This window comes from Electrona antarctica, assembly GCF_951216825.1.
Source record: "Electrona antarctica genome assembly, chromosome: 17".
NCBI classification, from domain to species: domain Eukaryota; kingdom Metazoa; phylum Chordata; class Actinopteri; order Myctophiformes; family Myctophidae; genus Electrona; species Electrona antarctica.
In genome coordinates, this window is record NC_136798.1 from 30,504,605 (window position 1) to 30,532,029 (window position 27,425).

General features: G+C 43.8%; 2 protein-coding genes across 2 annotated transcripts; both read right to left on the minus strand.

Annotated features, from left to right (window-relative positions):
• Positions 1 to 2,278: 2,278 nt before the first annotated feature.
• On the minus strand, positions 2,279 to 11,823 carry slc30a1a (solute carrier family 30 member 1a). Its single transcript, XM_079526235.1, has 4 exons — positions 11,320 to 11,823; positions 10,321 to 11,071; positions 5,590 to 5,954; positions 2,279 to 5,238 (listed from the first exon to the last, which is right to left on the minus strand). The coding sequence occupies exons 2-4, from the start codon at positions 10,922 to 10,924 to the stop codon at positions 4,690 to 4,692; spliced, it is 1,518 nt and encodes a 505-aa protein (XP_079382361.1). The 5' UTR covers positions 10,925 to 11,071; positions 11,320 to 11,823; the 3' UTR covers positions 2,279 to 4,689.
• A 1,768-nt stretch (positions 11,824 to 13,591) lies between these two features.
• nek2 (NIMA-related kinase 2) lies at positions 13,592 to 18,468 on the minus strand. Its single transcript, XM_079526533.1, has 10 exons — positions 18,229 to 18,468; positions 17,109 to 17,326; positions 16,672 to 16,912; positions 16,460 to 16,542; positions 16,239 to 16,365; positions 16,057 to 16,145; positions 15,680 to 15,858; positions 14,842 to 14,896; positions 14,416 to 14,507; positions 13,592 to 14,087 (listed from the first exon to the last, which is right to left on the minus strand). Exons 1-10 carry the CDS (start codon positions 18,322 to 18,324, stop codon positions 13,900 to 13,902), a joined length of 1,368 nt encoding a protein of 455 aa, XP_079382659.1. The 5' UTR covers positions 18,325 to 18,468; the 3' UTR covers positions 13,592 to 13,899.
• Between the last annotated feature and the right edge of the window lie 8,957 nt (positions 18,469 to 27,425).

The window sequence follows — 27,425 nt, forward strand, 5'->3', positions numbered from 1 at the left end:
GCCAGTGTGCCAAGCAGACTACCCTACCCTGTGCCAATATTTACACCCGTGCCTAAGGTTGCCTACCCCTGCTCTAATCTGGCACCATTTGACCTTTACGATAGATGCTATATAAAAAGAGATTCTCCTATGATTCTGATCGAACCAAAGAACCACATTCAGTGCAATTTTATAGCACCATTTGCAGGAGACAATGGAATGTGAGAGTGCTACAAGTTCCATTTGGTTCCATTTGTTACACTCTCAAGAGTTACTAACGGATACATTAAAACAGGATTTGACTAAGTATACAGGTCACAAAAGGTCAGCATTTTGTGTGTGTGTGTGTGTGTTGCGTACAAAAGCCCATTCTAAAGGTGCACAGAAATCCTGACCAACAGAAATGGGACAATAGAGAAGCCCTCAGTGCGTGCGCACACGCACGCGCGCGCGCACACGCACGCGCGCGCGCGCACACGCACACACACACGCACACACACACACACACACACACACACACACACACACACACACACACACACACACACACACACTCTGTGTGTGTGTGTTGTTCTGTCCCCACGGGTAACCAGCCAGTGGGCGGAAAGTAACTAAGTAGATTTACTCAAGTCTACCTAAGTATTTTTTTAGGTTAATATTGTACTTTTTACTCTACTGCAATTATTTGAAAACTTTGGTTACAAGTTTCTTCACATGGACAACACGTCCATGTCATCTGAGCTCATCATCTGAGCATGAATTTATGTAAACATGCAGGATTTAGCAAGAAGCTAGAATTACATTTTTATTTTTCTACTTTGGTACTTTAAGTACATTTTATGCCAATACTTTTGTACTTTCACTCAATTTGAATTTTGAACGCAGGTCTTGGGACTGCTGTGAGACATTGTGGTATTGCTACTTTTACTAAAAGGTTAAAAGATGGGATACTTCTTCAGTTCCACTACTGCCAGCAGCACGGAGGAATGCTGGGTAGAGAGACTAGAGAGCCCCGTGCTCCGCTCCCTGCGTGTGGAATGTACAATTCCCCCCGCTTACATAAGAACCCCCCGGGACCCCCGGGCTCTGAGCTGCACTGTGGGCTACACACACACATCCATTGTCAGAACCTTGGTCCACTGACTCCAGCCTGACCACACTGTGCCAGCCAAGTGCGCTGGCACTCTTCGCACCTTAATCTCGTGTACAACAACGCGCTGATACTCTTTTTGCACCGTATGTCTTTTGTCATGTACACAGCAGTGGTTCTCAAACCTATTGAACTCAAGGACACCCAAATTTGGCCGCAGACACCATATCTCAGTGGTTCTCAATTTTATTTCCATCTCAAGGACCCCTAAATGAATGTGAATTTGCGATGTGAAATCTTTGAATATAATGTGACTTTAAAGCAAACATTTGTCCCTGGAAGAAAATATCTTCAGATGGGGGTCTAAATGCATATCATTTTGGGGGGTCCTTGACATGAAAAGGTTTGAGAACCACTCGTATAGAAACATCAGTTTTTCAGAAAACTGTACACAAGGTGGCACATCTATTTTCACTATTATTGCATGACATTCAATGATGGAAGTACTCACATCAGAAGCGGCCTGCTCACTCCTCATGCATTGATCAGTTCTGGGCTCTCCCCAGGTTGGCAGAGGGAGAGTAGCGCCCAGGATTACAGTTTAGGCAATTGGCACCGGGTGAAAATTTAGGGGAAAAAAGAAGAAAGTGAAATAGCATCTACTGGGTCAAGCAATAAAAGCAATTTCCCCTTCCCCTTGAAAACATGAAACATTCCACTAGTGATACTGGTATAGCTTCTTTCTAATGTTCTTCTAACTGCATCATCTTTTAACCTTTGTGGCGTGAAATAGAGCCCAAAGCTGAGAACAATGAATCATTGATTCCTTATTAAAATGGATGGTCGTAGTAGCTATTGAGTTACTTTGTTGTGTGGGAGAAAAAACAACATATCGTCCCCGCCAGGTGTAAACGGCAAAACTAAGTCGGAAAAAGAATATTGAGATGGTTTCTGCCCGACAGTAAGGAAATTACACACTCACCGCTGAGAACAGAGCACATACCTGTATGTGCATCAGTGCTGCCTGGCAACTCACTTTGTCAAAATAACCTCCAAATTGTCCCCAATTGTCACTCATAGTAGTGGAAATAGGCACGTTGTGAGCTTGTGGATCGGCCATTTTCACCATTTTAAAATGTTTAAAAAAAGGAATGGTTTTGGACATACATGTTTTTTAACAGACGTACAAATAAAACAAAGGGCACGGCGTTCCAGTTCGTCAACTGTACCAAACAGCAATATTTTTTTTATTTCACAATGACACTTATGACAGGTATTGTATGTATGTGTGTATGTATGTGTGTTTGTGCACACAAACATACACAGCTATATATATTTAAATATATCAAAAACACACCAGCTGACGTCATATCTAAAATCCTCCTCCAAAAAAGTAAAATACAAATAAAACGTCCTTTTTCTTATTTGAACATAGAGCTTTTACAGTCTCAAAGACAGAATAAGGAGTAACCAAAATGTTACAAATGATGGAACGTGTCAAAATACATTTCCTAGTACACAAGTCCATATTGCATACACATTTACTCCCAGTGGGAAATGTATGAATCACCATAATACACAATTGACATGTGTGGCAGAGATGGTGTGATAATAAGTGGAATTTTCCTTTTAAAGGGCACTGTGTGGATTTTAACCACTTGAACCCTATAGACTTAGTTGACCTGGGTCCCCCAGGGTTCTATACTGTACTTGGTCCCCTCATTTTTCACCCCCCTGAACACCAAATCTCTTCACCGAAAATAGCCGATCTACAATTGGCTATTTCCAGCAAATGTTCACCCCAGAATAGGGATGCTAGGGTTTCAGTGGTTAACTCACTCAGAGCTGGACTACACGTCCAAAACGAACAGCTAGGTGATGTTTGCATTCTCAAAAAGACTAATCTTATCAGTCAAATCCTTAAAAAAAAACGAACTCAAAACCAGCAACGTAGAGTTGGGAATCTTTTTTTTGCGCGTTCGGTTTGGTCATGCAAATGTCAGATTGCTACCAAAGACTGTGGACCCTCAGCGTGGATTGTGACGGGGTTCTGTTCCCCCGAAAACATTCATGAGGACGTGTAATTGTAATTGAACAAAACATAATGGAAATCAAACAGCTTCCAGCATATTGGTTTATACTGTACCTGTACATACAATAGTGTTGCATCAATGGCCTTAACAGTGCTCATTTTCTGTCTCAGGGCTTGAGTCTCCAAAAAGCCTTTCTTTAGAGTAGACAAACCAAGCCTCTCTCTTTGCCAAGGGCATTCAAATCACTCCCCTTACGGCATTTTCAAAGGCCATGAGGGCTTTGGCCTACTGTTAGGTCTTTGACTGACACTGGGTGCACGGCCCTTACTGCCGCTCGGCATTGACTCGGGCCTGGTGGGTGCCATCCCGTCTCATGTACCGACCCCCCCCCCCCCACACACACACCTCTTCCAGATTTTGGAAGCAAGTCCAGGCCCAAAGTGAACGCCTGCCTTTAGTGGTCCAGGCGAGGGTTACTACTAGGGGCAGTTCAGGGAACAATTGGCCATCAGGGAAAAAAAATAAAGATACACGTGACCCTCTGGCTTTCAAGGGCTCAAAAACAAATTTGTGCAAGAACATGGTTACATTGTGTGTACTCTACTCAGTGCTACTATGTAAAAGCAGGTTTTTAAAAAGGCAAAGTGACAGAGAGGCATTGCCACGGCGTTCTGGTTTCAACAACTATCAACTGCAATCAAAACTCAGCCAAGGCCAGAGAGGATCTTAGAAACTAAATCATTACAAAAAAACAATCACATTTGAAAATACTTTTACTACAGCATAGTGGTTTTATAAAACCAAATACACAAACAAATCCAGACAGGAAAGAAAAAGTATATCATTCAAAATTAACATTATAAAAGCATCTACAGAGAAGAAACAGATAATTACTAATAACTTAAATACTTAAATTATTCTGCAATACAATACTCTTCCATTTGAGAACGGAGGCTAAGAAAATCAATTTGTTCAAAGCCTATGCAGGGAATAACAATAAAAATAAAAGAAATTAGACAGACTTCAGCAATAGGTCCATAGTCTTAATATGTGTGCTCTGACTTACATGTGTCGTATTATTTGCTTTGTCCTTTTCTTTTTACGAGGAGAGGACATGTCTCCGGTCCCTAGGAGAGAACATGTCTCCAGTCCCTACAGTCCTGCAGTGATAAGCTTTGGCACAGAAGAAACAACCATGACGGAACATGTTGACATTTCACAACACGCTGCTAAAAACGAGGGACACTCATGCAGGCCTAGCTCCAGTCCTGAAGGAGAGCCGTCAGTCCCCCCCCTCCCCCCAATCTACATGCATTCACCACTGACTGTACTGACTGAGGAGAGATACCGAAATATAGATCTACAGGGAGAGGGAGATAGAGAGAACACAAGACCTTGCAGTCATAACGGGGGTAGTGAATGGAGAACGAAAGTCAATGGAAAAACTGCCTCCCTTGTCATTCCCCCATTCTATGGCTCCAGAAAAATTGAAAAAATAAGTCGTCACAGCCCTGAAAATGACAGCCTGCAAACGGTGGCCCAGCATGTAGGTTCTAGAGCTGTCCCGTGTCTGTCTCTCCGTCCATCTCACAGAGACGACTCCACCTCCCTAGTGACGATGACCTCGGGTTCTTGTCGGGGGACGTCGGCTGTCGCCTGCTCGGGGTCCTCGCTGATTACTTCCATGCACGCCGGCGCCCTGTACTCGCCAGGAGCCTTGTTGTCGGGCCCCGCGGCGCCGGCGCCCCCCGCCTTGTCCCCGGCGCCGCAGCACAGCTTGGGGGCGCACTGAGTCCGACAGGACAGCTCGCAGAGGGAGTCGCGCGACTCCGAGTTGAAGGTGACGAACTCGGGCTGGATGGTGGTGGCGTGGATGCCCTCGTCGTGGAAGAAGTCCTTGATGCGCTTGGCCACGTCCATGTAGGAGGTGGGGTCGTGGCACTTGATGTGCGCCGTGGCGATGATGCGGCTGCCCGCCAGCTGCCAGATGTGCAGCTCGTGGATGGCCAACACGCCGTCCAGGCCGAGCAGCCGCTCGTTGAGCCGATGCATGTCGATCTGCTTGGGCACCGTCTGCAGCAGGATGAGCGCAGACTCCTTCAGCAGCGGGTAGGTGGTGTACAGCAGGATGCCCACCTGGGGTTGGCACAATTAGTACATTAGTATTTGAGATAACTGCAATTATTTTGTCATAATCGTGTCCATGTTGAAAAATGATCATACATTAAAAAAAAAAAAAAAACAGAAATAGCAGATGTACAAGTTCTATTTTAAAAGTATAACATTAATAAAAATGACTTGGTAAATTTCAGTTATTTGTCAAATCTGCCCGATGCCTCTTTTATTACGGAGCCAAAAAGCCAAACAGAACTGTTTGGATGTGGAACTTAAAATGGGGATGGGGAACTTAAAATGGATGGGGAACTTAAAATGGGGATGGGGAACTTAAAATGTGTGCTTGTGCCAGCAGGATGCTCTGTACTGTACCATGATGATGCAGAGGACGGGGTCCAGGTAGAGCACCCAGCAGGGCCCGGCCAAGGTGTGCGGCACCTCGTCCAGCCCCACCAGGGTGTTGTTGACGTGCCGGTGGTCCGTGCTGTGGCTGTTGATGCAGGGGTTGGTGCAGAGCTCGCCCGCTGGGCACGGCCGCCACACGAACGTGAAGATGAGCGCGTTGACCACCACGATGACCGAGCCCAGGGCGTCGCCCAGCACGTGCAGGAAGACGCCGCGCATGTTGAGCTGCGAGGCGACGGCTTCGTGTTGGGCCTGCTGGTCCAGGCTGTCCTCGTAGGGCGAGAGGCCGTTCATGATCTGCACGTCCAGCATGCCCTCGCCGGGGCTCAGCTCTGCGGGGGGGGGGAAGAAACAACAAGGTTTGTTTGGTTCATCGGTTCCCAAACACAGGGAAACCGAACCGGGACCCAGACCCACTTCTTGACCCACTTTCAAAAAAATATATTTCAAAAGATTTTCTTTTACATAAATAATAATAATAAACTAGAGCAGGGGCAAGGGTCCCCAACCTGAGGCTCAGAGACTCTTTGCTGGTCCTCAGACCATCCGCTGGTGGTCCACAACACCATTCTGCACAAAGATGTGTTTTAAATTTGATACACAAGATTCACATTCAACCATTACCTGTATAACAGTCTGAGGGCAACAGTCCAAGTGGAACACACAACACAAGGTAATGTGAAAGGTTATAATGGATAGTAAGCAGTGCATTTATATAGGCTTTCCCCAAAGTGTTTTACAAAGTGCATTATTCACCCATCCACACCGAAGGTGAAGGCAGCCATGCAAGGCACAGCTAGGGGTTCAGTCTGTATCTTGGTCTTGGCTCAAGGACACTTCCAACATGCAGCCAGGCATTGGACCAGAAAGCTTCTGATTCTATCTTCTTAGCATGTATGATTGATTTCAGTGGTGTCAAAATTCAGCAATGCATCACGATTCAGCCATGCAGCAATGCAATCATGTGAAATAATCTAAACCTTTATAATACTGCATATAAAATTACAAATATAATTCTAAATAAGATATGTTGTTCAATATATCTGACTGCTTGTATTGACTCATGAAAATGTGGCCATGTTGTGCAGTAATATAGATCTATTATAGAATAGAGTATTATTATAGAAAAGTGATGCATTGCAATGCATCGTAGACTCAAATCGTTACGTCAAATCGTAATCGAACTGAAAAGGCAGTGCACACTTCTAATTGATTTTGTGCTCATTCAAAGAATATCGGTACATCGGTATCAGCCTAGAATTTCAGACATTCGGTGCATGCCTGATTTTTTTCATGTGCTCCAATCCGGGGTTAAAGCAAAAACAAATCACAGGCCGTCCCAATCTGTGGTTTGTGAAACCGTGTGAAAGGAGTCCTCCACTATTGACTAATGCCGTTGCCTAACCAATTAGCACAACATGTAGAATGATGATGTTTAGGTATTATCATTCTAAATAGGTTTAGAATGAGGTTTAAGAAACAGGTTTAAGAAATTACAGAGGCCTTTAACCTTTGCTTTTATGAAATAACCAATGCCATTAGGGTTTAACAGAAGATGCTTCCGAACATCAATTTACCCAATAGAACAAGTTTGATCCATTCAAATACTCTTTAGTCTTCTAAAAATGACAGAAACCAGTCAAGGCGACTGTGATAATCCATGGGAGCTGCATCTCAATCGGGTGGAAAGGAGACACTCAGAGTCTCTGACTGTGGATGCTATGCCACTGATTCGCAGCGTTGGGCCTGGAGACCACCAGGGGTCCAAATGAAACCTTATCATGGGTCTGGAACTGTGAGAGCGTAAAGGAACCAAATGGGGCCACTCCATTACATGCTCCGGCCCCATTTCCACCAAGGGCAGATTCAAACTGGGTCCGATTGATTCGAACCATTCCCAAATATGATTTCCTGGTCCCCGCTGGCCAGCATTCACATAGGCCATAAGGCCATGATTCCTTTTGAGCATGTAGATTTTACACTTTACACGACTGCCAGAAAGGGTCCCTTGTGCCCCAGGACCAGGCGATGAGAAACAGTGTTGTGTACTATGACATATCGCAGAATAATCACTACAATGAAGTCTTAATGTGAGCCACACAGTGTCCGCTCTCACAGACGTGGACGCCAGCCAACAACTGAACGCTGCTACGTCAAGCCACCAGGCCCGCCACAACAACAAAACTCTCTCCATAGTAACGCACATTAAAGGAAATTCAATCAGCGGTCAGGCAGCGTGAGCTAGTACATACCATGCTGAACCCAACGGTCAGCACACACAGAAAGATAATAGTTGCCTAGTCGACGTCTAGAACCGAAACCCAGTAAGAACCTTTCGGACTACGGTTCTTTAAATAACCATTTATATCAAGGGTTTGATTAAAATTTAAAGAACTCTTAACCAATTAAATCCTACATACTCCGTCGACCGGTGTCTCCAAACATTGACCCAAAGAAGGTTCTCTAGACTCTAGAGAACCATATGAGGAAGATGACAGGTGATAGTTCCAAAGGACCATTTAAGGGCCATTATTTTGCCGTGTGCACCTGAGCCGGCGCTAGCTTCTTGTTTCCCAGGGTCATTCATCAGCAGTTAATGCTGCGGCCGGGGTTGTCTGCTCCCCGGCAGCCATCAGCGGGGGAGGGGGTGTAGCTGCCTCCACTTATTGAAACGGGCAGAGCCTACAGGAGGAATGCTCTCTGGGTTTAATCCTTCTCTGCCTTTTCCGCAAGAAAGTGCGGCTATTAGCAACATTTTAGGATGAGTAAATAAATGCCATTTTTACCTTGGGGTTTCACTTTCAACCCTAAAGCCTGGGAGTAGCCGATCTACAAGCACACAACTCATTTCAGCACGAAGCATTGTGAGCTTGTAGATCTGCTATTTTTGGTGCATGACACTAGCGAGCAAGCAACTACCGGTACTATAATCAGGCATTACTTTCCCTAATTGTAACATTAAATATCTATAAACACCATGAGAACAAAGATTTTTTCTTCTCACAAAGTCCATTTCTGAGATTGTAATTCAATTCAAATCACACACACACACACACACACACACACACACACAGTCACACACACACACACACACACACACACACACACACACACACACACACACACACACACACACACACACACACACACACACACACACACACACACACAGTGTCTTAGGTCAACAGAAAGAGACAGTGAGGTGTAAGCTAATATGCCAAAAGGAGGAAATAATTAAGCTCTGGTTTGTGTGCTTCTACTCCGCTGTCACAAAGCAAGGCTCAGTAGTAATATAATACATCAAAACACAATCAATCACATGCAACTAGAGTGAATCTCATTTGCACTTTTACTTCACTCAACAAGCAAAGCTTTTCTTTTCTTGGCTGAGTCACACTGTATGTAGATAAGCCAATTTATAGCCTATCTGATCTGTATCAGCCCATACAAAGTGCCGATGTAGATTGTAGAGGCTTCACTTTGAAATGTCACTTTAAAGAACCTGATTACGAACTGATGATCCGCATTAAACACCCTGTTTTAATGTTTAGCCACAACAGTAGCAATTGCATTGCATTCACATGCATCTTCATGCAGAAGATGCATGTAGTATGGCAATAACTTCATGACAAAGCTTAGCCCTGATACGTTCCCTCAGACCCTACGTTCCCTCAGACCCTACTACGCTCATTCTACGTTCTCTCAGTCCCTACACTCATTCTGTAGCATCTCCGAGCTACAGAACGAGCGTAGGGACTGAGGGAACGTATCGATTCGGGGCTAGACAAAGCTATAATATTGTGTGTCTATACAGAAATCTACTATTTTGTTAAGATGTGCATGCAAGGGGAGAGAATGACAGAAACAGCTACTGCTCATCCAGTGTGGTTAATTCCACCCTAGCCGCAATTTGCAACTCTAGATTTTTTTATAATGGGATGAATCTAGAGTTGCAATACCCTCCATTGACTCCCCACTCATCATTTTGCGTTTGCGATCTGCTTGTCTTAAACGACGTTAAACTCACCAACATTGCAGCTGTAGTCCAAGCTTGAATTATTCTCTTTCAATCTGCAAAGCTTGTTTTTCATAAAAATCCCCCGTAGACATGTTATGAGCTACTTTCTGTCAAGAAGAAGAAATGTTGGAGTTTGGAAGCGCTCGTTTGTTTTAAGGGGTCGCGCTGCTGCCTCCTGCATTATGTGCAAATGCGAAACCAGATGCATGCAGGGACGTTCAGTGACTTACGACGAGCGCTTCCAAACTACAGGACTTAGAAAAAGAATCACTTGCACAGAATTTCTTGACAGAAAGTAGCTCATAACATGTCTACGGGGGATTTTTATGAAAAACAAGCTTTGCAGATTGAAAGAGAATAATTCAAGCTTGGACTACAGCTGCAATGTTGGTGAGTTTAACGTCGTTTAAGACAAGCAGATCGCAAACGCAAAATGATGAGTGGGGAGTCAATGGAGGGTATTGCAACTCTAGATTCATCCCATTATAAAAAAATCTAGAGTTGCAAATTGCGGCTAATTCCACCCATGAGGTATTATTATCCAATATGAGTTTCAGACGGGGCCACTCTATTAGGCTACCCTTGAAGAAGAAAAAAAACTATTGACCAATACCACTTCACAGCGATAGTGTCGTGTGTTAATCCCACTTCCCACTGTTTCATCATCCAGAGCTACTCACCATGGCCGCGTCTCTCCGTGTTGACACCGTTGGGACTGTTGTGGTTGCCCACCAGGTTGTTGGTCTCCTCCCCGGGCGACCCGCTTCCAGAGGACGGCCTCTCGGACTTGCACAGCCTCTTGTTCTTCTTCCCCCCGTGGGAGTGACCCCCTCCCCCACCGCCGTGGGAGTGCCCGTGGCCCGAGCCCCCTCCGGCGTGTCCGTGGAACAGGCAGAGCCCTAGCAGGTTGACCAGGAGCCCCGCGGCGCCGACGCCGATCACCACCTCGGGCTTCTCGATCTCGTGCGGCTCCGTGAAGCGCTCCACGGCCTCCAGGACGATGGTGAAGCACAGCGCCGTGAGGAACACGGCGTTGACCAGCGCGCCCATCACCTCGGCGCGGATCCAGCCGAACGTGTTCTTGTTGGTGGACTGCGTCTTCTCTGAGAAGCGCATGGCCACCAGTGCCACCCCAAGCGCGATGACGTCCGACAGCATGTGGAAGGAGTCGGACAGCATGGCCAGCGACACTGTGATGCGGCTCACCACCACCTCCACGATGAAGAAGCCGAACGTCAGGGACAGCATGCACAGCAGCCGGACCCGGTTCGGCTCGCACGCCATGGTGATGCCTTGGTCTCTGGTCCACTCCTCACGCTACTTGCAGTGTGTCCCCACGCCCCGGTGCGGGATGGGACTGTCTGACCGACTGTCCCCTCGGTTTGATTTCAAGCTTGTATGTATTGTCCCCGAGCCCCGACAGGCAAATATCTGAAAAAAACAATACAAATGCTCCTGGTTTTTCTAACGTTCCGCAAACAAATCGCCCCTGATTCTCACCACAATTAAAATGATTCTAATTAAAAACTAATAATAATGCATCAAATGTAAAGTGAAAAAATTAATAAATTTTTTTTGGGGTGAAATCAGGACAAAAACAGATCCACAAGCATCAAGCTGAGCTTGTATATCGGCTATTGTCGCTAACTGGTTTCAGGTGTTGCGGTCCGAATCCTTACCCCTTTCTTCACAACCACGACCCCGGCTGACTGTCTGGATGACTGGATCGGTCCAAGTTCCGTTCTAAATGAACTTATCTATATAACTAGATAAGGGTTTGTTCTGCTAGCCTGTAAGCTAGCTGACCAAACACACACACACACACACTAACACAGACGTACAAAACCAGGCTAACTGGTTTAGCTAGCTGGCTAACCAGAGACAATACGAGTCGCGGCTAACACGGTGCTAACTTGTTTTAGAATGGCTCTACAGCGGCGTCGCTCAGCTCGTTTCTAGGATCCAACCGCGTGCGGTTTAGATTATATTAAAATCCCCCCGATGTTTAGATATTTCCGAGATGTATCCGTCCGTAGGTGATCATCAGTGCGTCTTCTGCGGGGGGATGTGATGTTTGCAGACGGATCAAAGTTTGCACCCGAGCCGGCAAAGTTTTTCCACACGGAACAACACCGCCGTAGACACGCCCCCCAGCTCGTGCAATTGGCCGCTCCGGCGTGAGGTGGACGTCGATTGGGCTTCGTCACGGGTAGGCGGGGCTAGCTGGCCGGACAACGGCGTTGCTACGCACGCTACTGATGAGGAGGTTGGGCAATGTGTTAGAAATATTAAAATGTCGTTTTCAGTCATTCTCATTCTCAAGGATCTACATAAAAAGGAAATAAAAACAACTCAATGTTCAAATTCACCACATTTATATTGTGAACTATGCTGAACAAATTGACAATCTCAATCTAGTTCTTGTATTACTTGAGTTTTAAAATAATTGAAAATGAATTCTAATTAAAGCTAGTTGTTAATATGTCCTTCAATTTTCTCACATGACCCACCTGACGCATGGCTTGTCACCCATAGGGGTTGTCACCCCGTTACCTTTCTGAATAAAAAATGCTGTTGCGGGGTCTATGAACTCTATTCAAAGGGAAACTGATGACCCCTGGTGGTGGAAGATATGTACGCAGATTAAAAATTCAATATTGTGACTAAATGCAATAGGACCCTAACTCAAGGAAGGACCTTGTATCTTATTCTCACATTGGAGGAGCCCAAACTATGTTAGTGAGCACAATGCACACTCTCAAAGCTAAACTTTAACACCTAGGAAGTAGGAATGTGTACTTTTTTTGAACTTCTCTGAAAGATTTGGGTCAATTTTTTACATATATTCAGTGGTTGTCAAAGTGGGGTCCAGTGACCCTCACACCCTTTTTTAAACCAGCTCCTCGCCACTCGCCCTACACACACTTGGTTTGAGCATAGATATAATAGAGACAGCACTAGATGGGAAGGGAATCCCAGTGTGACAGTTTATGTATATATCTATGCTCAAACCGAGTGGAAGTAAGTGTGTAGGGCGAGTGGTGAGGAGCTAGTTTCAAAAAGGGTCTCAGGGTTCCTTGAGCTCGTTTTGGAACCCCTTCAATTTGAAGCGGTTCCAAAACGGATCCTTACAGCCAGGTCTGTAACTCAAGAGTTATGGGGGCCTTGTGTGGAAAATAGCTGGAGAACCACTGTTTTATGTATCAGATAGATATTTCATGGTTTGAGAGGAATAAACTATAGCATCATGCATGTAACATCCATGATTTAATGGAACCCACTCTACTCCCATCAAAGCTTTCCTCATTTAAACCCACCTCTTCAGACTCACCACCTAATTCAAATGCCCTTTTTACCTTTTGATTACTTTTGACCATTTTTAACTAATAGTTATTTGTTTGATTTGGAAAGCAACCAATTATCTAGAAAAGCACTGTATACAAATGTATTAATCACATCAGTTCAAAACAGCTGCCTTTAATAACAAACGTTCATGAACACAATGCTCAACTAAACATGTTCTTCATGTAACATAGAACCCACCACCATTTCCTTCACAGATCACCACTACAGTCATTTACTGTACTTAAGTCAATCTACTTCAGTCTACTCCTGTATGTATGGAACGTACTGTGGTTTAGGTGAATGAATATTGAAACTACACAGCAGAATCAATAAATATAGTAAAAGTTGGAACATTGAAATGTAGTTTCCAGTACATAGTAGCATCAGCAAGCTACCACTAACCACTATAATAAATCTCCACGTTATACAAATAACCAAAATCTCTCAACATAGTTTGTTAGGGCTTGACCATTAACAGAAAATATATCAAAGCTTTAGCACCAATAACTGGCCATCATCTCATCATCTCTGTAATCGAATAACAGAGAAGCAAGAATATATATACACACATATATATATGAATCAACACTAAAACATTTGAATACTTTGTTTTATATAATCGACTAAATCGATTAACCACGTAAGCCTGTATTATACTTATACTGTACAATGGCGGCATAGAGAAATAGACAATCTACAAGTTCACAAAGCATTTGTAGATCTGCAAGTGCAAGTTCCACTTTTTTAAATGATCGCTCATTAATGATAATGGAGGCCAATCCAAAAAGAAGAAAAAAAAAAATATTGATTTCAAGTCCTAGGGAACTCGGCTATCACCCAGCCCAATTGTGCGTTATCACCAGACATTCTCAGTAGTTTAAAGGAATCATTGGTCACATAACAAAGACAAATGTTCAGCGAATGCCCAGGAGCTGACGACTCTTAAATGTGTAGGTTCTCTCCACTTCGTCCAGAGTTGGGATGTAGATATGGGTCTTCTTCAGATTTAGCTCGTGCCGATCAGGCCTGTGGTTCTCTTTGCTGTCCCCAGCAAAATGGACCTTCTTCTTGCCCGGACTAGGAGACAGGCTCTCCTCCACATCTAGGAGCAGACAGGACCAAGTAAATAAAAGAGCCAATTACATGCATAGTCATTCTGGATCTACATCAGATTACTCAGGCTGAGAATTTGAATTTATGGTCGTCATTCAAGTTGTTGTGTCATGCAAATCTTATTTTCCCTTCAACTCACCACCACTCCACATACATATTTTATTAAAAATGTTTTAAAAAATAAAATTTTATTTACACAAGTTAAAATAAACAAACACATTCAAATGCATTTTTAGATTCATAACAGTTGATGCCGTCAACAGCAATCTGCAGCAACGCTCAGTCCTTGTGCCGGGGTCCGACTTGGCAGATCATACCTATTTCAGACAGGTCAGGGAAGTATGGAGCGAGGGCTTTCCGCTGCTTTGTAGGTTGTTTGTGGTTGTGGTTCTTTAGAATGTTCTCGGCTCTGAAACAAGCAAACCACACAGTACCGGGTAAGACCAAAAGCAGACAACCTCAATTCTCAACCTATTTTTATTTCAAAGACGGCAAGTTGATATGCATTAGTGAACTCTTGAGTGTACAAATGGAACTTTACGGGTCCATTTGTATACTCTAAAGAGTTCCAGACCCCAAAGGTCCCCTGGTGGTCTATATTGAGAAACATTGACATAATGACACATTAGGGTTCCCAAACAGACAAAAAGGTAAAACGATAATACTTGTTATTATTACTAGTTGTAGGATTAAGGTTTGCATGGTCAAGAATAAATAAGGAAAAATGTTCCCGCCGGTTTCACCTTGTGATTTTTTCATCCAACATCTGCTCACGAACGCACAGCTCCTTTTCCCTTCCTGTGATGAGGACAAGACACCAAACAAACAACATCATCATATTTCATGCAGTGAAAATAAATATAGCCCTTTGCATAGATCACATAGCAATTTCCTGAAAACTAACAGTTTGACATACAAGGTGACAGTACACCTGACAGTAACGTGCTCCCATTTCACCTGAGGTGCCATATCAGGTCATTTAAGGCTTTGGATACATTATCTAAACCTGTGACCTGATTTGGGACGGTTCTTGCAAAACTGCTCATATCTAATCTCGCCGGCAGCGCCGCCCAAGTTCGTTGAAGAATAATGTCATGTCACAGATCACAACAACAGACACCCGATGTGACCGGTGACGTGGGCAGATGAAGGTATAAATATGAATATGTAGTTTATTGCTGCTTCTTTTGGCCGTAGCACATAATGTATTTCTTATTATTTGTCATTGTCAGTAATTTCTGGGTCCATTTAAGTATGTCATATCCTCGCTGTCCAAATCCATTACCTTTCCAGAAAAAATAAAAAATAAAATCTGCATTCCAATGGAATGGATCCAGTTATTTAGTCACAAGCTAATACTTTTCATGGGATCAATATTTATAAAACCCACAGACCCACTTAATCACTTTCACTTCCCAAACCCCCCCAAAAAAAGCAAATGGCAAAAATAACCAACCTACAAGCTCAGGGCCATTGTTAGCTTGTAGATAGGTTATCTTGGCAACCAACACCTTCCTATGGAGCATAAATGAGGCTTCTGGAGGACAGCGGTGGTGAGAGAAATGACAATAAAACACTCACGCTCCAGCCTCTCCTCACGTTCTTTCACCACAGTCTCTCTGTCTCTCAGAAGCTTCTCCTTCATGCGGAGCTCCGCCGTGGAAACAGGGGCCGCTTCCACAGGCTTCTGCAGGGGCCTGGCTGCACCCTCATCAGACCGCCTGCGGCCCTTCACCTTCCTCTGTTCCTCAGGGGCGTTCCTACACAGGGTTCCATCCACTTTAAAATTCTATACTGATAATATTTATTTGTATTTCTTATTCAGAATTTTATATTTTAAAAATCAGAATTGAGACATTAGTCTGGAAACAGGTATTTTTCTATACTCGCATTTCTTTTTACCTCCATACTTATCCAGACTGGGAAATTGCGCAAATAAAGTCCCTACTTTTGTATACCTGCGTAGGAGGAACCCTGGCTCCTTGATGATCACCTCTGCCAACAAGTTGTTGTCAAGGATGGCATCCACCGATGGCCTCTGATAGTCCTGACAACCAAAAAGCCACACCGTTACACTGTGCTCATCCAATGAAACCAGACAGCCACTTTATGTTTGTTGAATTCTGCATTGATGTCCAACCTTCACGTTCAGCATTCTGGACAGCAGGGAGTTGAGCTCGTCAGAGTATCGGTAAGGGATCCGTCTGAACTTGCCCTCTCGGATCTTCTCGGCTAGGTCCTGTTGGTTGTAAGCGTTGAACGGAGGCCTAACCGAGAGAGGAAAGCATGCAAGTGTCAGATTCTTGACAGACAAACACAACAAATATTAAAACAGGTCAAAACAAAAAAGTAAATTCTTACATTAATGCGCAGAGTTCATAGAGCAAACATCCGAGTGACCAAATATCAGACTTCTCGTTGTAAGACAACCGATTGACTTGCTCCTGAAAAAGAAGATGGTAAAAATACGCATGGGTGTATGTAGAAAAGCTATGGCAAAAAACAGTGAAAAGTCCCAAGTTCAAGAAAACTTGAAAATAAGGCTGTAAATGTGGGAACAAACACACACTTACTGGAGACATGTAATAAGGTGTCCCAACGAACGTCTTGGCAAAGCTGGTGTCATGGTTCAGGATCCTGGCCAGCCCAAAGTCGCCCAGCTTGACGTTCTGCTTGGCGTCCAGGAAGACGTTGGCCGGCTTCAGGTCGCGGTGGAGGACGGTCACGCCACCATCGCTGCGCGTGTGGCACTCTTTCAGCGCTAGCGCCAGTTGTGCCATGACCCGCAGGACAAACTGCTCCTCTAGATAGCGCCTGGAGACAGATACACACCATTACAGATGGTCTAATGGAGCAATGGCGTAAAATGCAGGGATAGGTTTAGCAGAATAACTGTCGACCATTGCTTTGTTTGTTCAGCAACAGGGGTCTTTCATTAACGTACAGAACTGTGAAACATAAAATCATTCAGTTTTGATTGATTTCCAGTCCTACGCAGATTCAATCTCACTTTTCTTTGATGCACCCAGCAATGACGTTGGAGAGGTCTCCTCCCTCGCAGTACTCCATGACAATGTACAGGGTGGTGTTGCTCCTGTCGATGATGCGGTCGTGGTATCTGACGATGTTGGGATGCCTCAGGTCCCTCAGGAGGTTGACCTCCGACACCAGCATCTGCTTCTCACGGTCACCCATGGTTCCATAGTCCAGCTCCTTCCATACCAGCAACTGTTGACAAACAAAACAGGTTATGTAGTATAGTCACCATCGGGGTGGAAAACAAGTTAGCTTTCAGGAAATGGAAAGATAAGAACCTGTGTCCCAATAGATCTAATCATGGGACATGAGCAAATTGCATGATTAAAAAAAAGCCCCTCAGCTATGAGCTCAACAATATCCGCACTTGGCTCTCTGAAAACAATTTATTTTTCCCAGTAACACCTGGGAAAAACAGAATCCATTAAAGTCTTTTGCGATTCGAGTTGGTGACCGTGTAATCACAAGTAAATAAGAGGTAACCTATTTGGGTTGTATTTTGGATAACAAACTTTCCGGTGGGGAAAAAAATAACTATTGAGTCGAGAACTGGTCATCTAACTACTAGAAATCCAATCTGGGAACCCATCGGCAAAAAAACAGCATTGAGAGATTACTAGAAATCCAGCTGATGCCAGCAGTGTAGTGTTGCTGTGGAGATAAGCAGTCCCCCCAGAACACACAACAAGCTGCTCGTACTCGTACACAAGGAGCACAACCTAGCTTATACCACAAAGAATTTCACCCACAGTTTTATACCTGTATTAAAATGTTGCCATCATGTGACAAGGTGTATAACTGTTTTGTCATTCATGACAACGATGTAAAGACTCAGGTGTGAGTCTGTGCACACGCGCACTTATATATATGGCCAGTGCATGAACTGGGCTAGCCAGCAGGGGGCCCTTGCAAACTGGGTTTTTTGTCGACTCAAAACAAAATCTTACTTTAGTTTTTAATTACGTGCAGCAGAAGCACTGCAGACAGACAGAAGAGTGAGAATACTAGCATGAGATTAATTGATATTTTCATATGAACATAGACCGTATCAATCGGCATGTTGTGCGAAGAAAGGAACAAACAAAACAACTTACTTTGCCATCGGATTTCCTCCTTATCTTCTGACATTTACCATAAGAACCAGAGCCTATGGTGAATAAAACGTCATACTCTTGAGCAGGGGACGGCATCTCCCAAAAAAATAATCTATCGTTAATGAACGTTAAAAGACGTTATTAACGACGTAGATCCACAACAAACATCAATGCTTGTTGAGTTGTTGTTACGAACCAAACAGGAAGGAAGCTCTCGTTTTAAATCGGTGCGAGAAGATCCTCGCATCTGATTGGCCTCTTTTACTCTGTACTCATGAACGCTGATTGGCTGCCCACGGATACGTTTCTGTTGCGTGGCAACTGAAACGCCGCCAGGTTGAGGCGGTAGTTTATGGATAGTAGTACAACATACTGAGCATTTTGTAATGTCTCCAGCAGGCGGCAGCAGAAACACGCAACAATGTAGACTAATGGACTGTTTCACAGGATGAAATGCAGTATCTTTTTGTTTTCTCCTTGTTTGTCAGTGGTGGTTCACTGTGGTTCTCAAACTGTTTGGTTTCGAGAACACCCAGTTTGGTATGCAGATTAGGCCAAGGAAAGACCGCCATAACTCTGAGAGTGTACAAATGGACCCTGGCTGATCCATTTGGTTCCTAACTAGCTATACGTTGATTATTGTTAATTACATATACTCACAAAACTGGAACATGTGAATATGTACTGCATCATTAATAAAATGGAAGGTGAAAGATAAAAGCACAATCCATCCGTTGTTGTGACATGCACAGTACAGACTACCTTAATTAATTTGACATACTTTTTTCCTGTGTCATGAATCATGACTAGGCCTATGTAACAAGCTCATAACTTGTCGATGTAGATCCATATCGGCTATTTCTAGAATTTTAAATTGTTTTTCAAAATATATATAAAATTAAAAAAGGCAAAGAAGTTAGTTCAGGGATAAGGGACCAGCGAAAACAGGGCCCTGAGTTTCCCTTGCAGGCTGGCACTGTGGCACAAAATCTTTTAGATTGATGTCCACAGTAACACCACAGCCAGATCTACATGTCAATTTGGGGGAACTTGACATGAAAATGTTTGAGAACCACTGCTATAGACTTGTAAATTACCCAACCCATCCCACCCCCCTGCATGGTCTGGTTGTGTGTTTGCAATGGTTGTGTGTGTGTGTGTGTGTGTGTGTGCGTGTGTGTGCGCGCGTGTGTGCGTGTGTGTGTGTGTGTGTGTGTGTGTGTGTGTGTGTGTGTGTGTGTGTGTGTGTGTGTGTGTGTGTGTGTGTGTGTGTGTGTAATGGTTGTGTTTTACGTCTTGCCTGGAGGAATGGACAGACAACAGACAGGGGTCAATTGTTGTGATAATTCCCCATCCCAAGAGTGATACTAACACTGCATATTGATTAGCTTTCAACACCATGGAGTGATCAAACAAAATAACACACGCACACATGCACGCACGCAAGCACGCACGCTACTGATTTAGAAAACAAAAGTACATGACAAAAAGTGACATGGAACAAAAATCTATCTGTATTAGGCTGCTTGTGAGAGAAAATCATTCAAATTGTGTGGATATTCATGAATCTCCCCCTAGGTATCAGAGCCAGCTCTTGCAAATATACAGGCCTGCACAGGCAAATGTTTGCAAGCAAATAGGAACATGGATTATGTTTGTAGACATAGCCTAGGCTTAAGACATTTGAAAACAGAAAAGCAATATACTCTAGGCTTAGAACAATAATGCTGCACGAGTACATTTCACCCTAACAATAAATTGTATTTATGTGATTTTCATAATGCTGCTGATGTCTGGGGTGGGTGGGTCCTTGGATACCTTCAAGGACCCACCCATCCCTGTTTTTTTAATTGATATATTACGTAGCATAAATGGATGATGGAAGAACACACATCAGCCTACAGAGTGCACCAAACCATTCACAACCACCTCTTTGACACAACATCTTTTCTTTTTTGTTGGAACCCAGTTCTGATAAAAATGATTTTTGAATGGGACACTCTCTTCACGTCCCCCCAGGGGGGGTGGGGGGGGTGGGGGGGGAGACTTCAGCAGGAGCCACGATGCGGCGTGATAAAATTACCCTTGTGTTTGTCCTGGCACACACTGTCACCTTCTCCAAACACACACACACACACACACACACACACACACACACACACACACACACACACACACACACACACACACACACACACACACACACACACACACACACACACACACACACACACACACACACACACACACACACACACACACACACACACACACACACACACACACACACACACACACACACACACACACACACACACACACACACACACACAAGCAGTGACAGCGAGAGGCTTCCTGTGTGACACCAGAATTTGACCCCCATCCAGTGTTGCCAGATTTTGTGTGAGAAATAAGCAACCAGGTCTAGGAAAACAAGCCCAAAAGAAGCGACTAATAGGCCATATGAGAACTTTAAACCAATACTGTATAGATGGGCTATTTGAAAACAGCCGATCATAAATAATATAAATAATACTTAAAACATTTGGAAGCAAGTCCAAATAAGCAACTACACTTTAGAAACAAGCCCCCCCCCCAAAAAAAACAAAAACAACGCAACGGGCAACAACCAATATAAAAGCGGCTTTACAGAAAAATAAGCCCAAAGTTGCTTTTAATAAGCAAGCATGGCAACACTGCCCTCATCCAGGAACAGTCACCTCAGGGGATCCGAAAGAGAGGCCTCTCTGACGTCAGCTGAGACGAGAGAGGCCAGCAATTCTGCCTAATTCATAGTGTCCCGCACCGGAAAAAATAGCCGATCTACAAGCCCATGTACGCGCCACGCTGCGGTACGTGGTGAGCTCGTAGATCGGTGGAATATACTGGCGTGCGACAGAGTGCAAATTCAGGCATAATAACACGACCCCTATGAGACAGATTGTGTGACATAATTTGGCTCAGCTGTGAGCCACTTGGCCCAGAGAGCTCCTCCTGAAATGTCACGCGGCGTCATTAATGTCTCGCGGCTTTGATTGGTCGGCTATAAATGCCCAGAGCCATGAGTCATCACTCATCATGAGCCACAGCTTGTCTTGTAGCCTACAGTATAAACTCACACATGCCATGACTCAACTATACCATGAAGTCTTGTATGGCATGAGAATGGCATCGTTTCAGGGATCCAGGGATGCCTGAATGGGGTCCAGGGATGCCTTAATGGGGTCCTTGAGGGGGTTCCAGGGTTAATTTAATCATTCAAAGCACTTACAATTATTACAACACAAAAATAATGTGTGAGTGACTACTCTATTTCTGACATGAAGTTATTAACTTCATGTCTAACTCTGTTCATTAGATTTAGATTTTTTTTTTTTTTTACACCTGGCTAAATCCAACACACCCATTACTACCAGACAGTATATTCAAATTGCCTAATGTGTGGACATCACAAACGTATAGAATCTGGACTTGCGAGGCGCACCATTGCGCCGATCCACACCAAACTTGACACAAACACCGTTCAGGGGTCTTCCATTATAATAGTCATACCAGGGGCCCTGTGAGCCCCCCTGGGGGCCACAGAGTAGACACACCGTTGCTATAATCTGCACCAATCTTGGCACAAACACCTTTCAGGGGTCTGCCATGAGAATATAGACACAAATAAAACAACTAAATTGTACATATATTGGGCACTACGGTGTTCAAACTTCAAATGGCCATAACTCGGTGACCATTGCACAGATGAGCGCAATATAGGACTACAAAAGGGAAACAAATTGACTTAATCAAAAGCGGCATTAATAGCAGTAGGTATATGTTGCTTTAACTTGCTTACACAGTAAGACACATTTTTACCCTGCTGTAGCTGTTTCACCTACAAACTACAAACCAGCCTCTCAAAAGAGGGGATTTCCCTTTAGCTTAAAGGTCAGCAAATACATTGGTTTCCCGCTCACTCACTGTCAAGAGTGTCAGCCTCATGAAAACACGAGATCCGTCATAGCCTGGGACCGAGGCTAATGTATGGATGGATCTGAAGCTGATCACACTGATAGGGGGACTGGCCTGTAGTCAGCCCCCCCTCCTCCAGCAGGGGGAGGAGCTAGGAGAGTGGGTGTGTCCAGTGGCTGCTGCAGCAGTGTGACGTTGAGCTGCTATTTGCGTCCCTCCAGGCAGGTCACCCTGTGGCCTGGCAGGCTGCCTGCGTGGCCTTCATTCACACATTTGGATGCCTTTACTGTCTGCTGACTCAAGACAAGCTGCAATCACCTCGACAGGGGACAGCTATAAAAATGCGAAGCTATGTGTGTGTATCTCTGTACTTGTATTGCTAAACGTGTGGGCAGTGCAAAAAGTACACAATAAGGTACTCTTATTGTTCTGCTAACTACTCCGCTACAATTTAAAGTCTGGAATTCAGAATGTAGCCTACTTGAGGAAAAGTACAAAAGTATTGGTATGGAAATGTACTTAAAGTACCAAAAGTAGAAAGTACTATAAAAATAACGATAGCTTGTAGATCTGCTATTTTCAAATGGACGAAATGTATATAGCCTAGGGCTGAAATGGTTAATGTATGTTTTCTTGTAATAATAATAATCCAAATCTACAAAGTAACTAGTAACTAAAGTTTTCAAATAATTGTATTTGGAACTAAAATGTAGTGAAGTAAGCCTAGAAGTACAAGTATTGGGAATTGGAAATACTCAAGTAAAGTACAAAATACTTTTAAAAACTCTTACATTTTACTTAAGTACAGTACAGTACTTACTTTCCACCAGCTATAGCAGAATTTGAGAAAAAGACGTTGTGGGAACAATTTTCCTGCATGGTCCTTCACAAGAAAAAGGATTTTTAGATTAATAGGTAAAAAATGTGTTTAGGGTCATAGTTAGAGTTATAGATGATTTTTATAGATGATTTGACACAAGCTCACAATCCACCGGCTATCTTTGCCTTTGGGTTAGGATATTAAGGATAACAATTAATTAACATGGTTAAAAAACAATGGCATTCCCAAAATAAAAATTATGATGTCCTTAAGTAGGCTATAGTAATACAATGTTCAGAGTTGTAGAGAGAGTGGACCAGGAGCAGCAGTGCTTCTCGAGTGTAGAGATTCTTATTTGAATTTTATTAGGAATTTCAAAAGCTCAAAGTCAAACTATCGTGACATAAAATCCCAGAGCTAAGCACTTTAAACGCATAGCTGAAACATTAATTTCCAAAGTGGTCCTCTATAGAAACACGTATGGAAATAAACAAATTGATGATAAATTGTCCACCTTTGTCTCCTTGGTTCAGTGACTGGGGTCAACTCCTTTCGCAGTTTTATGATCTGGTCTAGACAGTTCTAAATACATTCTGGGGCATATTTGTGAATGATGATCAAACATGTGATTGAAGTGTCAGTGGTTTAACTTGATCTTCAATCCGACTAGCATTCGGGAAAGAACATGAAGCAAGGACAACATTATCCTGCATTTCAGGCTTTTGAAAACGATTCAAAGCTGAAAGTTAATTAAGCTTAATAATATTACAACAATACACACAGCCTCCATGACTGTGCAATCTTCACGGGTAGTAAAGCCAAAACTAAACGTGGGGAAGCAGCATTTCGTTTTTTATGCACAACATTATGGAACAAACTCCCAGACAACTGCACCACTGTTATTTATTTTAAATCACAGCTAACTTTCTGATTGCTGAGGGACGCCTCACATCTTTAAACAAACATCGTACTCTAGTCTAAACAAAGTCCATAGACTTGGCTTCCACATGACGTCACGCGGGGTACTGTTTTTTCTTTACGTAATTATAAGTCCATAGACTTGGTTGCCAATAAGACGTTATTCCGAAAGCCAGACGTTGGAGGGGCTAAAAAAGGAGCAGACTAAGTATAGACCACAGGGTTTCTATAAGGTTGAAGTGTTTAAGGCTCAGGGAAACAGGAGCTGTCTGTGTAACTTGAACCATGAGCTCTGAGCTCCCAGTGAAAGACACCACAGTTAAATAAACACTTAACCCGTCTAGTGAAGTGCAACCTTAACGACACCGTCTGTCTGCACCTGCTTCTACCTCTAAACCTCGCCTCATGGCCACATGTTCACGTACACATCTGCACATCGCCGTTGTCGGGCAGAAACCTCTTATCTCCGGACAGGGGCGAATAGTTCTTATAACTGTAAAAAAGATATGTTAATGACGTAGAAGATTTAGACTTTCCTGGGGGTCTTTATGTGTGTAATATGTGGTTTTATATATTTTAGATTTTAGCAGTGAGCCCAGTGTCTCTGTTGTCATGGACACTGGGCTCACTTACTTCCTGGACTACATCAAGGAAGCTTTCAGCAGAAGGAGGCACGGCAGGAGGGCATGGCGGAGGGCCAGCGGTGGGAGTGCACAGGCGATGGAGACCCACCAAGAGTTCTGTAGAGCCAGCGAATGTAACACTTCCGGTTTACTTCCGGGTTGTGAGCAAGGACTTTAAATAGTCCTTGGTTGTGAGCTGGCGAATATAAGGGCTTCAGAATAAGTAAATAATGTTATTTATTTATTTAAGTAATACATTTATTTAAAAAAATGCATTTATGATATGTCTTTTTAAATGGCGTATACTAGAGTACTTATATGTGCCCTAAAAGGTTGTTACCGATTTAAAATGGCTATTGATTCCCATTAAAATTGGGCACTTTGCACATGTTCCTACCATACATGTGACGAACTAAAGCAAAAGAGGGCGCTGTTTCTCCTTTATTTGCCGATGGATTCTCAGATTGCCTATTATAGGCAATTATTATAGTGGTTTTCAACCAGTGGTCCAGGGACCACCAGTGGTCCTTGAGGGGGTTCCAGGTAGTCCCCAGCTTTAATGATAGAGTTGGTAACCAAATGGACCCTTATAGATCTTATGGGTCCATTTGGTTTCATTTTACAGCACTCTCAAGAGTTCACATATCACAGGTTGTTTTCTAATCACTTGCTTTTTGATGTGCACAAAGAGTGCACAGTATATAATTTTATTATTATTATTATATGAGGATCTAAACAGCAGCAGGTATTGTTTCTGGCTCGGAGGTATCGCGAGATTTGACTGACAGACAGGAAACGGTGGGAAGTCTCGCGATACTTGGTATGTTCAGAAAGGTGCTTTGTGCTCTTTAGATACCATGTCTATAGAATTGCACAGTGTACACATCGAAAAGCAACACAGCAGACAATAATGTGTTTATGTTTTCAGTTATTTTCCAGAAGCGATTACTTTACAAAAGGTCTCAGTCATTCAGAAATAGTGTTTGTTCATGAGCTGGTCACTGAGCTCTCATTGACTCCAGTGCATTCTGCCGCATGGGTGGAGCTTAATTTCCATCCACCAGCTGTCTAAAAACCCGGAAGAGATCCCGGCAGACAGCTTCTGCCTTCTTTTGGCCGCGAATGGAAGTTCAGGTGTGCCCAGGCTGTAAGATAGTCTACCCCTATCCACAAGGAGGAGCAGTGCACCAACACATTATGGGAATTGTAGTCCAGGAAGTAAGTGAGCCCAGTGTCCATGACATTAGAGACACAGAGCACACTGCTAAAATCTAAAATATCTAAAACAGCATATTACACACATAAAGACCCCCAGGAAAGTGTTCAAAATCTTCTAAACGTCATTAACGTTGAAGTGTCCCTTTATCCCCTTCCATTGATCGGAACACAATCGATTGAGTGATCTTTAAAATAAAGATGCTGTGAAAACGCACAAGGCCCACCCATCTGACCGCTTAACACCGTGTTAACGCCCACCTGTAGGGTCTGCCTCAGTAACTCCAATGTAAAGAAAGAAAAGCAAACATACAACATCAGGATCTTTACGTTTTATTCCAGCACAAGTTCTTTTTGTGTTGTAAAATGGCTGTGTCGCTAGGAATTAAAGGAGAAGTACAAAATGGAGAAAAAAAAAGAAAAGAAAAAAAAGACAAGACAGTTCTAGTATAATTCGTTTAAACTCCTATGTGGTGTTTCATTTCCTAAAACCATGATCTAGGAAAACAAACTAGATTTTTTCCCCCCTTACCCCATGCCTTCTTTGGGGAGACAGGGGTCAAAAAGAGATGATGCTTCATTACTGGTCACTCTCACGTTGAAGGGCGACCTAGCTCGAGGGGCCCGCGACACCCGACAGCCCCCCCCCCCCCCCCCCCACACACACACAAACTGCTTCTTTATCGACCTTTACTGGACTCATTCCATACACGGCTTTCACATGTCTACAGAGGGCAGACGGATCACTGTGAAAACGCATCCTCTGTGCATAGTGCTACTTTACACGCCCTGTGCTTCATCACATAGTCGCTGTCAGGCAATTTAACGCCCTACTTGATCATACTGCAGCGTCACACTAAAGCAGCAGATGATCCACGACAAGCTCCAAACACGGCGCGAAGCGACACGTTTGTAGATCTGCTACTTTTGAATTTGAATCCTGAAAAGTAGCAGTTTTGGAAGTAAGAGGTTTCCACCCGACAAGAGACGATATGACGAAGAGCAAAAATGGCTGACCTGCACGCTAACATCACATCAGCTGAATAACAGGTCTTGTGACCCTAGCCTGAAATCCAGACTGAGACTTTATTTTTTATTTTTTCACTTGGCTTCTCTGTCTGGCAGTCTTCCTCTGTGAAAGGGGCGGAGGTTAGGGACACCGCGGACCCGAGGGCGGTGATTGGTCTGTGGGACGGGGGGCGGGACCAGAGCCTCGGAGCATTCCAATGTAAACTTCCAAGTCGCGTGTTATTTCTTTGAGCAGTGTCCAATCAGCAATCACGTGCCTACGTAAACAGGTGGTGTTCGGAAATCAGGCTCAAATGGAAAACGCTGAACGAGTGCCTCGTATGGATTCCAGGCTATTGTGACCCACTATGTCGCACCATAAAGTATACATTAGGGCCTACAGGCTTTACCTCATTACTACACAATTCAACTCCAGCACATGAAAGAGAGGTTAGGCGTGTCAGCGCCGGGACCCCGTCCGAGAATTCCCCCCTTCAACGGGCCCAGTTTCAGTGTGACTCCTCGATTATTTTTTTTTAAACCGTTAATTAATGATTATCGTCAACCCAAAAAAAAAACGCAATAAGCCCGGGGGCCGGTGACGCTAAAGCCATCTACAACAGTGGTTCTCAATCTGTGGGTCGGGTTCACACAAG

Excerpts from the sequence above, each read along its gene's own strand:
- nek2 (XM_079526533.1), bottom strand. The coding sequence starts at position 18,324 with ATGCCGTCCCCTGCTCAAGAGTATGACGTTTTATTCACCATAGGCTCT. Across the intron at positions 17,327-18,228 it reads GGAGGAAATCCGATGGCAAA|TTGCTGGTATGGAAGGAGCT; the intron begins GTAAGTTGTTTT and ends GTTTGTCAACAG. Across the intron at positions 16,913-17,108 it reads GCTGGGTGCATCAAAGAAAA|GCGCTATCTAGAGGAGCAGT; the intron begins GTGAGATTGAAT and ends ATCTGTCTCCAG.
- slc30a1a (XM_079526235.1), bottom strand. The coding sequence starts at position 10,924 with ATGGCGTGCGAGCCGAACCGGGTCCGGCTGCTGTGCATGCTGTCCCTG. Across the intron at positions 5,955-10,320 it reads CACGGAGAGACGCGGCCATG|AGCTGAGCCCCGGCGAGGGC; the intron begins GTGAGTAGCTCT and ends CCCCCCCCGCAG. Across the intron at positions 5,239-5,589 it reads CCGTCCTCTGCATCATCATG|GTGGGCATCCTGCTGTACAC; the intron begins GTACAGTACAGA and ends TGCCAACCCCAG.